Genomic DNA, 15,447 nt, shown 5'->3' with positions numbered 1-15,447 from the left:
GCTCTGTATTGTCATTAACCGGAGCATTCGTGTCCCCCCCACATCCACCTTGGCAATGCGTTCACGGCTCACAATTATTATTCCCTTCTGAAAGAGTTACATACCGGTCGCGCAGTCCTTTCTTCATCACAACCCCATCTTTTGACAACTCCAACCCTCCGAGACGGGTAAGAGATCAAAACCCCGCCTATCAAATCACCCACACAAACAACTTATCAACCTGTCCCAGAGTTGAACGATCCCTGCTGCCCTGCCTGTGATCTATGGACAAACACCCTCCCTCCCTCGAGTCGCTCCAGAGGGAGGTAAGTGATCTCACAGCCAGTTATCATGGCCGAGGCTGGACAACCAAGGCCACAGACCTGGAGTTTGCAATGACGACAGCGGGGAATCGGATACTCGCGGCAGACACGAATTCTGACGCAACGACAATAACGCTCGAAGAGCTAGCGGCATGTGTGAAGGCATGGATGCAGGCCAAATCATGGATTGTTGCCGAAGATCTAGCCATTCGGGTGCTGGACGCCTGCAAAAACTTGAAGGGAGAACAAGACTTCATGACTATGGCAGCGATGCATAATCTCGCTTCGGCGTATTTGTGCCGAGGGCAGCTGGATCAGGCTGCTGATCTCTCTGCCCGAGTGACAAAGTTGAGACAAGAGATTCTCGGCGAGACGCACCCCCAGACATTGGCTTCGATGACGAATCTAGCTTCCACATATCGAGCTCAAGGGCTTTGGGTTGATGCTCAGAAACTTGATGCGAGGATTGTCGAGTTGAAGAAGAATACTATTGGTCCCAGGGATCCATCCACCTTGGTGTCCATGTCTAACTTGGCTATATCGTATGCCCATCTGGGTCGGTATGAAGAGGGCGAGTCAATTTCGCGCAAATTGGTCGACATCGGAGAAAGGGAATTACTTCCAACCAACGCCTCGCTGTTAAACTGGAAACTTACTCTGGCATCGACCTACCGAGACCAGGGGAGGCTAGACTCTGCTGAAAAGCTAGAACGAGAGGTTGTCGCTGTTAGTCGGGACATATTTGGAACAAATCATCCCTTTACTTTGACCTCTATGTCCAATCTTGCATCCACATACCGCGAACAAGCCCGATGGTCGGATGCTGAGCGCCTTGAAAAAGAAGTCGTGGCTAGCAGCGAGGCCGTGCTCGGCGAAACGCACCCCCAAACACTAATTTCCATCAGCAACCTTGCCTCAACATATCGCAATCAGGGTCGGCTCGAAGAGGCCAAAGATCTCGGAGGAAAAGCAACAGCTGTGCTGAAAGAGGTCCTTGGGGAACGTCATCCAAACACACTGATTGCTATGGTGGATCTTGCAGTGACATATCAAATGATGAGTCAATCACCAGATGCCGAGATCTTGGCCGCCCAGTCTCTGCATTTGATGGAAGAGACGATAGGCAAAGACCATCCATATACACTCCGCGCGATGGCAAATCTGGGCTTAATATACCAGTCGCAAAGCAAGTGGGAGGTCGCCGGAGGAATAGCCGAAAAGGTACATTCTCGCAGGGAAACAGCATTCGGAACGGACCACCCAGATACCGTGGCGGCACTGGAGGATTTAAGGAGAGTGGCGTGGGTAGAGGCGGCGGATCAGAATGCACAGCGTACGTTGAATTAGACTCTGTTTTGGGCTTGGGATGTGGAGAGGCCTTGCCGAATGTCCTAGTCTATATCTAGCCAGTATTGGCCAGTTTTAACAATTTTTAATCTTTTTTTTCTGGGTTTAATGACTATTTGTTAAGTTTTGTGGGTGATGCATCACTTGGGTCGAGAGGGTCAGTCTCGGGCATTAACATGGTCTTTTGCCCTGCACAGCCTCCTTGCCAAGACTCAATCTTTCTGTGTAATCTCTGGGACATACGACAGTATGCTTTAGGGAAGTACAATAGACAGCATAGCCCCGTGAGAAACTTAGTTGTCTGCTCTGAAGTGAGCTTTGGTTTTTAGTTAAGCTGCATATCTCGTCTTATGGCCAATGCAGACACATGCAGGCACTTGTCGGACGTCAGCATGGCTAGTCAGAGGAACTAAAAGGAAGGCCCTATATTTATGATCGAGTGAATGATCTCCGATTGATATATCCCCTATAGTATACAGACTAGCGTCAAAACAATATAGGTAGCGCGTCTCCTAGATGTCGCTATATGAGCCCAAATAGGTATCTCTTGCCAAAAAGAAATACTGTAGATATCGGGTCACATATTATGTCTCATGTTCTTGTAAATATTAATATATAATAGATTCGATGTCTAACTACGTATGTATTTCGCATCCAAGTTGAAATCTCCTAAGATACGCCAAGCTGTATTTTACAATTCCTTCCCCTTTACGCGTATTTGTATTTCGCCATAACACATGTGCACTTGCAGATGTCCTTTCTGATTTTATCCATCCAATTCCCCCCCCGACGACATTCTCAATGAAATGACACCAACTTCAGGGACCAATGGGTCTCCTATGTTTTTTTGGTCGCGAATAGTAAGTTCAACAATGATGAGGCCTGAAAATTTGTCTCACTGACAATACACAGAAGAACCCGCGATCAAACCGTGCCACGGAACAATCCACCCAGTCGACTTGTTCGGCTTTTTCCATTGATCCTGAGACATTAAGCGACCTTGTACAATCCAAAGATGTCCAGGAGTTTTATGCCCTTGGTGGAATAATAGGTTTGGAGGAAGGACTGCGAACCGACGTCCACTCCGGTCTGAGCCTGGACGAGACCTATCTAAGTGTTCCTGCGAATGTCACTGGCACTACCACAAGCACTACGCCGACAGAAAAGAACGCTATCGCTGGGCTCCCTATCCCGACGGGGATTAGTTATGATGCCTTCGTCGATAGAAAGAAATTCTTCGGGGACAATCGCCTTCCCATAAAACCATCTCCGAGCTTCCTGTCATTGATGTGGGCAGCCTACAACGACCACGTGTTATTCCTCCTAACTGGGGCTGCTATTATCTCGCTTGCTTTGGGGCTGTATCAGACCTTCGGAACCAAGCATACTGCTAATAACCCACCCGTTGAATGGGTGGAGGGCGTTGCCATCCTCGTCGCTATCGTCGTCATTACTCTCGCCGGTGCCGCGAATGACTATCAAAGGGAGTACAAGTTCCGGAAACTCAACAAGAAGCAGCAAGATCGCAATGTTTGGGTCCTTCGATCTGCGAGGGTTTATGACATTCCCATCTCCGAGGTTGTTGTTGGTGATATTGTCCACATCAGTCCGGGGGATATCGTGCCTGCTGATGGGGTATTGATAAGGGGTCATCAGATCAAATGCGACGAGTCCTCGGCAACTGGCGAGTCCGATCCGGTTGATAAGAGCGCCATAGATACAACTCTTCCTGATGGCTCTCATGATATCGATCCATTCATCCTATCCCATACCAAGATCGTGGAAGGCGTCGGTGCGTACCTCGTCTTGGCTACAGGCACAAAATCAAGCTACGGAAGAATTCTCTTGTCTCTCGACACCGATCCAGGGTTTACCCCGCTTCAAGTACGGCTCAGCAATCTTGCAAAGAATATCGCCCGTTTTGGTGCACTTGCGGCCCTTGTGCTATTCGTAATCTTGTTCATCAAATTCTGTGTCAGCCTCCGGAATAGTACCAAATCCGCGTCGGAAAAGGGACAATCGTTTTTGAATGTCTTCATTCTGGCCTTGACTGTCGTTGTGATCGCAGTCCCCGAAGGACTTCCCTTGGCAGTTACACTTGCGTTGTCATTTGCCACTACTCGAATGATGAGAGATAACAACTTGGTTCGACAGCTCCGAGCGTGCGAAACGATGGGACAGGCCACGGATATCTGTTCAGACAAGACGGGAACGTTGACACAGAATGAGATGACTGTTGTCTCGGGTTTCTTCGGGGCTACCTCGCAATTTACCGATCGAGCTAGCAGTCCAGATATCTTGGATGAAGAAAAATACTCGTCTGTGGCAAAGTGCATGAGTCGTCTTTCCGGTCAATCAAGGTCGCTTTTGAGGCAATCTATCGCGATCAACTCAACTGCAATTGAAAGCCAATATGATGGAGGTCGGCAGTTTCTCGGGTCCCAAACAGAGGCCGCTTTACTAAGATTTTCCCAGGACTATCTCGAGCTAGGTCAGCTTGACTTTGATCGTGCTAGTGTGGAAGTTGTGGATCTTTTGCCTTTTGATGCTTCTCGCAAATACATGATCACAGTTGTCAAACTGGCCAGCGGGTTATATCGATCATACGTGAAGGGTGCTCCTGAAATTCTCCTTAAGAAATGTGTGGCCACAATTGCACAACCAATGCAAGGGCTTAGTACCGCTCCAATCAGGGATGATGGTATTGAGCAAATACGTCAGACGATCTCTCAATATGCCTCACGATCCTTGCGCACAATTGCGATTTGCTTCCGGGATGTGGAATTTTTACCCTTCAGGGGGGAGGAAGAGACCATTGACTTCGAGGAGCTGGTGAAAGAGCTTACATTTCAAGGAATTCTGGGTCTGCGAGATCCTCTCCGGGCTGATGCTTGGGGTGCTGTTGAGACTAGTCATAAAGCAGGTCTCACTGTGCGCATGGTTACCGGTGACAACCTTCTAACAGCAAGAGCCATTGCAGAAGAATGTGGAATAATCAGCAGTCCAGATGATCTTGTGATGGAAGGCGATAAGTTCCGTGCGCTCGATGAATCACAGCAGAAGGAGCTAGTCCCACGCCTCAAGGTCCTTGCTCGATCTCGCCCAGATGATAAGCGGGTTCTGGTCCAGCGTCTGAAAGATCTCGGAAGAGTCGTTGCTGTCACTGGAGACGGCACCAATGATGCCCCTGCCCTTGCGGCTGCTGATATCGGATTCTCGATGGGAATATCTGGCACTGAAATTGCTCGTGAGGCTTCCTCAATTGTCCTGATGGATGATACATTTTCTTCGATTGTCAAGGCTATAATGTGGGGAAGGGCAGTCGGCGATGCTGTCAAGAAATTTTTGCAGGTAGGCTAAAGGCTCTATTAACAAGGAGTATAAATGGGCGGTCGATCTAATATACCTTTTCCAGTTCCAAATTACCATCACCTTCACCTCTGTGGGCCTAGCATTTGTCTCGGCGGTCGCCAACTCGTCGCAGGAGTCGGTTCTGACACCAGTGCAGCTCATGTGGGTAAACCTATTTCAAGACACTCTAGCCGCTCTAGCGCTAGCAACGGACCCTCCTCCTCGCCGTATCCTTGACCGCAAACCCGAACCAATATCTACACCTTTAATTACTCCTACCATGTGGAAGATGATCATCGGCCAATCTGTGTATCAGATGGTAGTGACACTCGTTCTGTACTTCGCGGGCTCTTCTATCTTCTCCTATCACAGCGCTCTTCAAACATCACAGTTACAGACGGCCGTTTTCAATACCTATGTCTGGATGCAGATATTCAACATGTACAAGTATGTTGAGGCTACCTTAACCTTGTTTGGTCTTACTAACCCCAAAACAGCAATCGACAAATTGAGCAATCATTCAATCTCATCGAAGGGATCCACCATAACTGGCTCTTCATAGCAATCACCTGTGTCATGATGGGCGCTCAAATCCTGATTATGTTCGTCGGCGGGCGGGCATTTTCAATTACGAAGTTGACTGGCTATCAATGGGCATATTCCATCGTTCTCGGTGCGATATCTATTCCCATAGGGTTCTCTCTGCAAGCTATCCCCACTGTCGTTGTTGAGAAACCAATGGCAGGCATGGGGAGGCTATGGGATCGCTTGCGCGGTCGGTGATTTCCCTTCATTTCCTTTTTTTTTTTTTTTTCTCGATCAATCGCGCGAGCGTTTTTGAATCTTGCATGGTCATTTGGACGGAATATATGTAAACTGGCTTTTTAATACCCACTCCTTTCTAGCATTCACTTACTCAATATTGTGGTCCCCTATTAGGGTTTCCATTGGTTGAAGTAGCTCAAAATGAGTCAAGGTTGCGGCCGGGGCATTGGTTGTACCCAGCTCCCCAATATAATAGGTCTGTTGGTGCATATTGGAAAGGGGTCTAGACATTATCAACTGCGTAAGTGGATCAGAAATTAGCCTGTACAACTCGTCTCTGTTGAAGCTGTTGCGATCCTCGCCGAAGATCTGTAAATTGCGATGAAAGGGCTCATATGTTGATACTGAGAATCACCTAGAGATAGAGACAGTATTAAATCAAATATCAATCGATATAGAGCCCTTGCAGTTATTCTTATTCCTTCGGCTCTGGTCAGCATTCTGTAGTATTGAAGAACAACCCGAAAACCGTGGTGCACATTTGTAAGTGGCTTGTTGGAGCTCAACTTATGTGTATGTTTAGAACATGACCGTGTCGTATCACTGATATCGCCTATTATGCTCGTCTCAACCAAATGTCGCGATTCACCCTCTATCTCCATATTTGTTTCGCTTTTGTGATGGTTATGTCGGTATTGCAGACAACGATTTTCGCTCTGTGGGGCGTCGCAGGGGGTAAATACACGAGCTCGGGGATTGTATTCATTTCGACTTCTTTGCTCACTATCGTCCGTGACTCGCTTGTACTCCTGTTGCCAATGAAGATTTTCGTCTCGCTGCAGGTAAATCAAGGAAGAAATCTAACTCTGATATGGGCATGACTCTTGCTCTTCGTAGCCTGTGCTGACTCGACGCCATAAATACCAGCAACCCTGGCAGCGAAGACGAACTGGAGGGTGCGAAGGGTAGCACGGCTGGTAATCCCACAAGTTCCGCTCTTGTGTCAGTACTGATCAATCGTTCGAGGTTTGTACTTTGTGGGAGTTCTGTGGGTTCTTGTCCTTTTCTTCATCAGCAGGGAACGAAATGGCCGCGCGAAGTAGCTAGCATCTATCTATTTAGCCCAGTTTTGTAAGCATTTGCTACTTTTCCATCGACTGCCTGCTGACTCACAGAATATAGAACCTCCATCCTCCGAATGGTGTCCATGATGGTCACCCTCCAACACCCGGATGGCGCAACTTAATATTTCTCTATTGTGGTGGTCAGACATTGGCACCGCTGTTGCTCTTTCACTCCCAGCGTTGCGAGCTTCGTTGGTAGTCTGCAACAATTATCGATAGACCTAGGTCACACCCAAACGATACCTAGACGATTAGCCTTCGATCGATTCCTCGGTCGGTAAAGCAGACTGTATTTGACGGAGGTGGTGTTTATGAGACGACATTTGATGTGAACTGGGGGAAAAACCCAAGCCAGGAGACGCTTCGGGATGTCAACGATGGGGAGGTTCGAGTAGAGGATGCGGTTCGCGTGGGTGCCTCATCCCGGTAGGCGAGAGTGGTTATAGAGCTGATGAGGTATATTTGCTCCGTGTCTACTAAGTTAATTCCAAAATGAAATGGCTTGATGTGCTGTAATTTATAAGAAGCGATATCTCGACATGCTTTGGGTCGTTCTATGATGATCTCATCAGTGAGTGACTGTTCAGTTTACCCGTTTCTTCTGTTGAGGATGGCCAAAATGTTTTGTTTGGATCACTTGGGAATGTGACCTGAATACCCTTCTCTATTGCTCTCGGTGAGCTTTCCAGAATCCAGCGTGGCGAAAGGTATTGCTGAGGTCAGTTAGCTGTCTGATGGGTCCATTTGGAGAACCAGGTTGATGCACGCTACCACATCATACGTGGTTCGGAGAGCAACTTCCAAAAGAGAAGTTTTGACTAAACAGAAATGAGGTAACTTGCACCTGACAGGCCTCCTCGGGGATAGATCAATGCAACTGATTCGTTCTTTTGGCGAAGTTGGTGGTCATGCGAGCTAGTAGCTAAATTGGCCAGATCGGAGAATTGAACAGGTGCAAACGCCTATATTGAGTGGGGCTAAACCATGCGAGAAATTGCCGGGATTATTTTATATTATTAATATCATTCAGCTTTCGGTTGTAATTCGTGATATGTACTCCGTAGTCATGTACATTGCACGTGGGCAAATGGTTCTGTTGTAGACGAGTTTAGCTTGGGCTGGCAATTACCTTGGAACCAGGGTTCTGAACTGAAACTCAGGTACTTCAACTAATCTTTCTTTTCATCGCCACCAATTGCTTATGGCTGTCAACCTTGGAAAACAACTGCCTACAACGTAAAAGGGCACGTGCGCTCGCCTCGGAGCGCCCGATCCACTGGCTTGGCAAGAGTGAGACTTGTAAAGGTTAGAGATGGTTTCTAGAATGTTAGCGAGCCATGCGAGAGACAGGCCTATCCCCGGAATGTCTTTGGACGTTATACACCCACGTGTGGACTTACTGTGCTCTCATAGGTAGAAGTGGGCCGTATGTCCCCACCCCCGCCAAGAGCCGCAACCGTCCAATGGCCGTGTCACAGTAGCCAATCAGATGTCATTCCCATTGAATCACACTGGATCTATACCTAATCTGGATCTATCCCATAGTATATATCAATGTACAAAGTTCCGCCCAGCTTGCTGCCAAGACCTTATCCAATTTGCTTGAGACCACAAGCTTGCGGAAACATGCTATTTTCTCTCTTAGCCAGGTCTTGTTACATTTACTTTTTGCCAAGCCCACGAACGGTGATTCATGGGCTCCCATTGCGAGTAGGACCAGCACGTGTGGTCGGAATGTCCCAAACGGGAAGTTCTCATAGGCGTAGAACACTTGCCACAGGACTTGTCGTGCATAGAGAGCAGACGGCCCCGTATCAATCTTTAGAATCTTCCATGCATACATAAAAGGCAGTCTTCTCACCTCACCCCTTATTTCTCTTCTTCATCAGAGCAACCGAAAGTCCAGTACTAAGCTTTCACTTGACTTGGTATCACTTTATTTGATACAACTCATCAAGATGTATCTCCACCAATATGATTACATCTTTGCCATCGGCACGTTGTTCGCTATGCTTGATGCATTCAACAACGGTGCAAGTGAGTAGCACAGAGCTTATCTTCTCCTTTTTCGACCTCGACTAACCTTTGGATCCCTCATAGACGATGTCGCCAATTCCTGGGCTACCAGTGTCTCCTCCCGGTCCATCTCTTACCGCCAGGCCATGATCCTCGGTACCATTTTCGAGTTCGTCGGAGCTGTCGCTGTCGGTGCTCGCACCGCTGATACTATCAAGAACGGCATCATTCCCAACTCAGCCTTCAAAGGCAATGCCGGCGTTCAAATGCTTGCCTTCACATGTGCCCTTGCCGCTGCATCCTCATGGGTGATGTGGTGTACCAAAAACTCCGCCCACGTCTCCTCCACCTACTCTCTCATCTCTGCTGTCGCAGGTGTTGGTGTTGCAACTGTTGGCGCTTCCCAGGTTCAGTGGGGCTGGAACAATGGTAAGGGTCTCGGTGCCATTTTCGCTGGTCTTGGCATGGCCCCTGTCATTTCCGGTTGCTTTGCCGCCATCATCTTCCTGTTGATCAAGTACGTCGTGCATGTGCGGAGAAACCCTATCGCCTGGGCCGTCTGGAGTGCTCCTTTCTTCTTCCTGGTTGCCGCCACCATTTGCACACTCTCCATTGTCTACAAGGGCTCTCCCAGCCTGAATCTGAACAAGAAGCCTGGCTGGTACGTTGCTGCCGTCACTATGGGCACTGGTGGTGGTGTCTGTCTTTTGTCTGCTATCTTCTTTGTTCCTTTCCTCCACGCCCGTGTCATCAAGAAGGACTCCAGTGTGAAATGGTGGATGGTCATTCAGGGCCCTCTGCTCTTCAACCGTCCCGTTCCTACCGATTCTGAGGTCGCCCAGGTCCCCAACTACGCTGTGGTGCAAGATGAATCCGAGTATCACGAGTCTCACCTGCCTATCGATGAGAAGGAGGCCAAGACCGGTGTTGCCTCCATCCCAGGCTCTACAGAGGAGCAATCTGTTGATAGGCTCGAGGCCAATCAACTCACCTACCGCGAACTCATGATCCAGTCCGAGGAACGTCACAACGCCAAGCTCCTTCAAAGCCGTGGTCCCATTGGCTGGGCTATGCGCCTTCTCCGTGACAACCCCATGGGCCCCGGTGAGATCTACGAGTTCCGCAACATGCGGCGCATGGCCAAGCGCCTGCCCGCTATCATCACTGTCGGTGTTCTCTACGGTTTCCACTACGACATCCACACTGCCCAGAGTGGTAACGAGGGTACTCCAGAGGGTGAGCGCATGAAGCGTGTGTATGCCAACGCCGAGAAATACCCCAACGAGGTCGAGCACACCTACTCCTTCATCCAGGTCATCACTGCCTGCACTGCTTCCTTCGCTCACGGTGCCAACGATATTGGTAACTCTGTCGGCCCCTGGGCTGCCATTTACTCTGCCTGGTCCACTGGCACCCCCGCTGCATCCAAGTCCCCCGTGCCTATCTGGCAGCTCGCTGTTCTGGCCATTTGCATTTCCATCGGTCTGTGCACTTACGGATACAACATCATGAAAGGTGAGCACTTCCTTCTTTCCTTTTACCAAATCTTCATTCTTACTAACTGTATAATTAGTCATGGGTAACAAGATCACCTACCACTCCCCGTCCCGTGGCTCCTCCATGGAGATGGGCGCTGCTCTTACCGTTCTAGTCTTCTCGCAGTTCTCACTGCCCGTTTCCACCTCCATGTGCATCACTGGCGCTACCGTCGGTGTTGGACTGTGCAACGGAACTTACAAGGCCGTCAACTTCCAGCGTGTCGGTCTTTTGTTGTTTGCTTGGATCATGACCATTCCCATTGCTGGTACCCTTGGTGGATGCCTCATGGGATTGGTCCTTAACGCTCCCCATTTCCTCACGGTTTAGACGTTTGGCATTTTTGGTTCAATCGTGAACATTTTTGAAAGCGCGCATATTTTACTTAATTCTTCTTTTGAAATACCAATTTTAGATCTTGGACAGTCAATCAAATCATTCAAACAAAAGTTTTAGAAAAGTCAGTGATCATACTATTTTGGAAATAAAGATATTCAATCGAAACCAATGTTTATTAACCTCCAATTTTACTACTTAAATAAAACAAAAAGTAAGAATTAAAGAGTGCCTCTAATTAAGAGGGCGTCGCTGGGTTTTAATTCGAAGCAAAAAGGACAAAAAATTAGTTTCCCTGGGAATCGAACCCAGAACCTTTCCGGAACATATGCTAATCGCATTTGTTAACGGAAAATCATAACCGCTAGACCAGGAAACTGCTCGGCCACTTGGGCCAATTGATGGAAGGAACAGCCATAATTGACATTATGAGTCAATCCATCAAACGACAAAATCTCCACGCAGTATATGTGCTAGATTCATCTCATCTCTGGGGGGTTAGAACAACAGCACTCTCTATAGATAAATTTAATTGCAGAGATTCATCGTTACTTTATTAGTCTCAACTTTTTTACTCAATGACATATCCTCTGAAGTAGGGTTGAAAAAAATTGAAAATATTTGGACAAAACAATTCATACATATATTCCCACAAGTAGTTACATATTTTGGTCTGTGGTGTTTCCATTCTCAATCAATCCCCAACCTACATCTCCTCGGCAACCTTGATCAATTCCTCTCTCTCTCTTCGCAAGTAATCATAAGTGACAATCCTCTGACGAGCATCCTGTTCGATAGATTTCCATTCCTCAGGAGAAATAGTGATTTCGCCATCCTGTTTCGGAAAAATGGTCATTGGGCGGCAGCGTTTTGCGAGGCCAATCTTGAAATAACCTAGCCGGAACTGGGTCTGCTTTGTCGGTTCATGGGGGACACCAAACACAAATGCTTCTTTCGGACGCTTGTAGGGTTCTGCGTTGAGTGCTGATGTGAGGCCCATTTGGAAACATTCTTGTCTGTACCGAGCCCGGGCCGATCTGTAAATGGCTTGATCAGTCGGAACCTTGGCTGGAGCTGTAGTCGCGTCACCGGAGGGCTCTGATTGCTGGGGTTTATCAGGAGCGCCTGGAGACTTTTGTGCGTTCTCATCTGTGTTGCCAACTGTACCATCTGCAGGGTCTGCGCTGTCGTCATCATCAGATTCATCATCAGATTCATCCTCGGTGTCGGTATTGGTGTCATCTCCAGAACCGCTCCAAGACCCGTACCCAAGCTCTTCTGCAAGGACCTTCCCAAGAACCTCATTCTTCGAGCTTGTCTCATTATCTATCCCCTGCTGCAGATGCTTCTCGTCCACTTTTCGTCGAATCGGCACCTTATACCGGGGCTTTCCGATTTTAGTAAGTGGACGCTGCTTGACTAATGGTAGTTGTAGTTTGACGAGAGCCCCTTTCCATGTCCTCAATGGTCGCTTGCGTTTGCCTTCGGTGGAGACTGAGTTGTTCGCAGTCTTGTCGAATTCCACGTGCGCCGCGATAGCCTCCTCATGAGCACGTAGCCTTACAGCCCGAGTATGGTCACTGATACCATGTCTGGTGACATCCAGAAAAAAGTTCAGGTCCTGGCATTCGACGCCCTCCTTCGGATCCATGGCGCAAAGGTTCGCTTTCACGAAGTGCTCGTGGGCTTTGCGCATGTTTCCGCGCAGAAACTCAACTCGACCCATCCAGAACTCACACTTGGCAACGAGGAGCAGATTTTTCGATTTTTCTGCAGATTCCCTGGCGAGGTTGACCATAACCTCGGCTTCGGAGGGATTTTCGTTGGCGATGAAGTTAAAAGCTGGTAAGAGATAAGAGCCAACCTCGACTCGATAGTACATATGGACGATCTCTCTGTCAGTCAGTTCGGAAGCCATGTTGGTGACGATACTTGAAAGAGCCCTGAGCTTTTCTTCTCGTAAAGTGCGGGCTTCCAGTATGAGCGCTTGCTCTTCTTGAGAAGAGAGAGAAGGCGTGGTCTGCCAGGAGCTCGCATGATTGCTCGCAAGATTGCTCGCGTGGGGAATGTTGTCAGGCATGACCGAAACTCCGGTCCTGGGGGGTTGATCTCAATAAGCTTGTGAAATAGATAGGATGGTAGACTTGTAGTAAACCAAAGATTTCTGTCAGATAAAAGAGATGGAAGATAATATTGGTATTTGGGGCGTTGTTAAAGGAAGATAGTGACCGAGCGAGAAACAGTGGCCTTTATGTACCCAAGAGACGCGACAAGAAAGATAACAAACGCGTTGAAAAGAGCTTGAGAGTTGTTTGAGAGTTTGAGAGGGCTTGAAAAGGTCTGTCTGACCAAGACAATTCAAAACAAAGATATTTGTCTGAAAAGGGAAACTAAGACTTGGGTCATTCTTTCCTTTGTCTCAATCCTCCATTGTTTTAACCTCGTTGAAACTGAAACAGCCCTTCCATCATCCTATTCGCTATCTTTCACTTGACCCTAGAGGTGTTTTGGCTCGGTCGAAAATATACATACACACGCTGTGCTTCAGGTAGATACAACCGTGGCAGGTGTGCCAATAATATTGGAAAATAATCCAAACAAAAAGCCATGGACTTCTGTTACACTTTACTTGAAACTGAAATCAGACTTGTGGAAATTTATTTTATTAGATTGTTTTTGCCTAAGCACTATTCACTAGCCTGAGTCCGAGAACACCACAACAAGATATTGTAAGAACAAATTTCCTTAGCTCGAAGGACCGATCTACCAAAGTTAACGAGTGACAGTGCAGAGCACCCGAGCACACTCTCACACCCCTCAAATAACCCAGCTCCCGCTATTACTCCTTTTCAGACTGATTCCTATAGGAAATACCGACGTAACAAAATCAAAGCAATGAATGGTCTCTCAGAAACTAGCTGTATTTTCAAGATGAGTCACCACCTTCCCAGCCTAATAATGCGTGGGTAGACGCTGCCGGCGAGTGATCAAACTCAGCAGCCTCTATGCGAGTAAATCCAACGACAGCCTCCCTTTGAACCTCACGGGCCTTTTCATTGTAACCCGGTATGTCCAGTGCTTGCGAAAAAGATAAGTAAGCCTCGGGGGACATTTCAAATTTCATGAGGTTCATTCCTTTAATAAAATGAGTAATGCCGGCGATAATGCTAGATTCTGGGTTGTTCAAGACGGCATAGCAGTTGTTAATTTGCAAAACCGTCTCTAGGCTCATCATGGACTCTTCATATTGGCAAAGATAGTGTTGAACGGCGGCGATAAATAGTCGGCATCGCATCTCATCAAGTTCGCACAGAAAAGGGTTTTAGCTAATGACTCGCGAGGCAAGCTCAATTGCAAGCTCCGGGTCATCATGTCGCCACCGCTCTTCTGCGTCTACCAGTAATGAGCTACTGTGTGAACAGAGCCAGATGTCATCGATAGACGTTGGCCTTATTGCTGTTGGTGCAAATGTTCTAGGAATGTCAGATATGGATTGGGAATCAGATTTAAAAGGGGGAATACCGAGAGTAGGGTTACTTGAGGTGGGGCGTTCGAGCATTAGAATGTACACTGTGAGCTGTATCCGAAAGTCGTATAGTTCATTCATGGCTCGAGTCAATTCTTGATCTAGCTTGGTAAGCCTGGCGGACCGGCTAGACTTGATGCCTTGGCGCGGACGTCGAAAAATGTTGGCCATTTTGGAAAGGGAATATCTTGTTGTAATTTTCACAAGTAAATGAATATTTCAATCGAAATGAATTCCTCTGGGGGTTATATACTCGTCCGTCGACTAGTTGCAGTGGCTTCAAAGGACAACTGTCCCCCTCCCTGCGTGTTGATGAAATAGATCATTGTTTCTTTGAGACCAATCTTATTGTAATACTTAAGACAAATAAAGTAACATTGTTTGAAACATGTTTTGATATCAACCTTTGTACGGAGTACTGAACATAGACTTGCAACATCTCCATTCCGAGACAACATTCGGTGTGTGATTTACATACTACCTAGGTAAAGTTATCGCCTGATTTGTAATACTATGCAAACTTGGCAAAGCTTGCAAACAGACAAACCCAGCAAACACAAACAGAGTAAACTTTACAAATGCGACAAACATATGACTATGACATCACCAGCTCCTGTAGCCCCACATCTTACTCGTACCTACTGGATCTCGACTGGCAAGATGCAAACATAAAGTGGAACAGTAAGACTAAGGGTAAGCCGATAAGTTAATTTAGGTATATCCAACACTGGCTGCAGTCCTCAAGCAGCGGTGGAAATACCCAAAGTCGTTTAGCGGCCGAGTGTGCCGCGAGTAAATCAGTAGTCTTACTCCGGCTCCGATGTAAGATGGCATAGACAAGGTGAGTCAAGTGTTTGCCTGATCCGGGCTTGTCCAATCCAATACTACAGATCTTTCCGCAATCATCCACTTAGGGGATCAGACCATGAATCTAGACTTGTGGGGGGGGGGTGTTGTTGCAAACACGTTCACCAAGACAAAACCGGGTTGGAGGCCAATCTGCTGGTAGCCCAATTTATAAAGTCTGCATAGCGTCTCTATGTACATCTAGCTGTTTCCTTTATTTCCCTACTGTCTTGTAGATCAAGTCGTCATATAACCTACAACCACTGGACCCGCTCTTTCCGTTCTCTAATAATTTGTC

General features: G+C 47.5%; 5 protein-coding genes across 5 annotated transcripts; 3 read left to right on the top strand and 2 right to left on the bottom strand.

The window, feature by feature from the left end:
- Positions 1 to 263: 263 nt before the first annotated feature.
- Positions 264 to 1,649, top strand: PEX2_032850 (Tetratricopeptide TPR-4; the record flags this gene model as incomplete). Its single annotated transcript, XM_016740560.1, has 1 exon — positions 264 to 1,649. One exon carries the CDS (start codon positions 264 to 266, stop codon positions 1,647 to 1,649), a length of 1,386 nt encoding a protein of 461 aa, XP_016601212.1.
- Positions 1,650 to 2,455: 806 nt separating this feature from the next.
- Positions 2,456 to 5,783, top strand: PEX2_032840 (ATPase, P-type, K/Mg/Cd/Cu/Zn/Na/Ca/Na/H-transporter; the record flags this gene model as incomplete). Its single annotated transcript, XM_016740559.1, has 4 exons — positions 2,456 to 2,509; positions 2,562 to 5,000; positions 5,065 to 5,447; positions 5,498 to 5,783. The coding sequence occupies 4 exons, from the start codon at positions 2,456 to 2,458 to the stop codon at positions 5,781 to 5,783; spliced, it is 3,162 nt and encodes a 1,053-aa protein (XP_016601211.1).
- Positions 5,784 to 8,847: 3,064 nt separating this feature from the next.
- PEX2_032830 (inorganic phosphate transporter) lies at positions 8,848 to 10,771 on the top strand (the record flags this gene model as incomplete). The annotated part of the gene is made up of 3 exons (XM_016740558.1): positions 8,848 to 8,926; positions 8,990 to 10,420; positions 10,479 to 10,771. 3 exons carry the CDS (start codon positions 8,848 to 8,850, stop codon positions 10,769 to 10,771), a joined length of 1,803 nt encoding a protein of 600 aa, XP_016601210.1.
- Positions 10,772 to 11,483: 712 nt separating this feature from the next.
- Positions 11,484 to 12,857, bottom strand: PEX2_032820 (uncharacterized protein; the record flags this gene model as incomplete). The annotated part of the gene is made up of 1 exon (XM_016740557.1): positions 11,484 to 12,857. The coding sequence occupies one exon, from the start codon at positions 12,855 to 12,857 to the stop codon at positions 11,484 to 11,486; it is 1,374 nt and encodes a 457-aa protein (XP_016601209.1).
- A 1,242-nt stretch (positions 12,858 to 14,099) lies between these two features.
- Positions 14,100 to 14,474, bottom strand: PEX2_032810 (uncharacterized protein; the record flags this gene model as incomplete). The annotated part of the gene is made up of 1 exon (XM_016740556.1): positions 14,100 to 14,474. The coding sequence occupies one exon, from the start codon at positions 14,472 to 14,474 to the stop codon at positions 14,100 to 14,102; it is 375 nt and encodes a 124-aa protein (XP_016601208.1).
- Between the last annotated feature and the right edge of the window lie 973 nt (positions 14,475 to 15,447).

Source organism: Penicillium expansum, assembly GCF_000769745.1.
Source record: "Penicillium expansum strain MD-8 chromosome Unknown contig102, whole genome shotgun sequence".
NCBI classification, from domain to species: Eukaryota; Fungi; Ascomycota; class Eurotiomycetes; order Eurotiales; family Aspergillaceae; genus Penicillium; species Penicillium expansum.
This window is presented reverse-complemented; position numbering and strand designations above follow the sequence as displayed.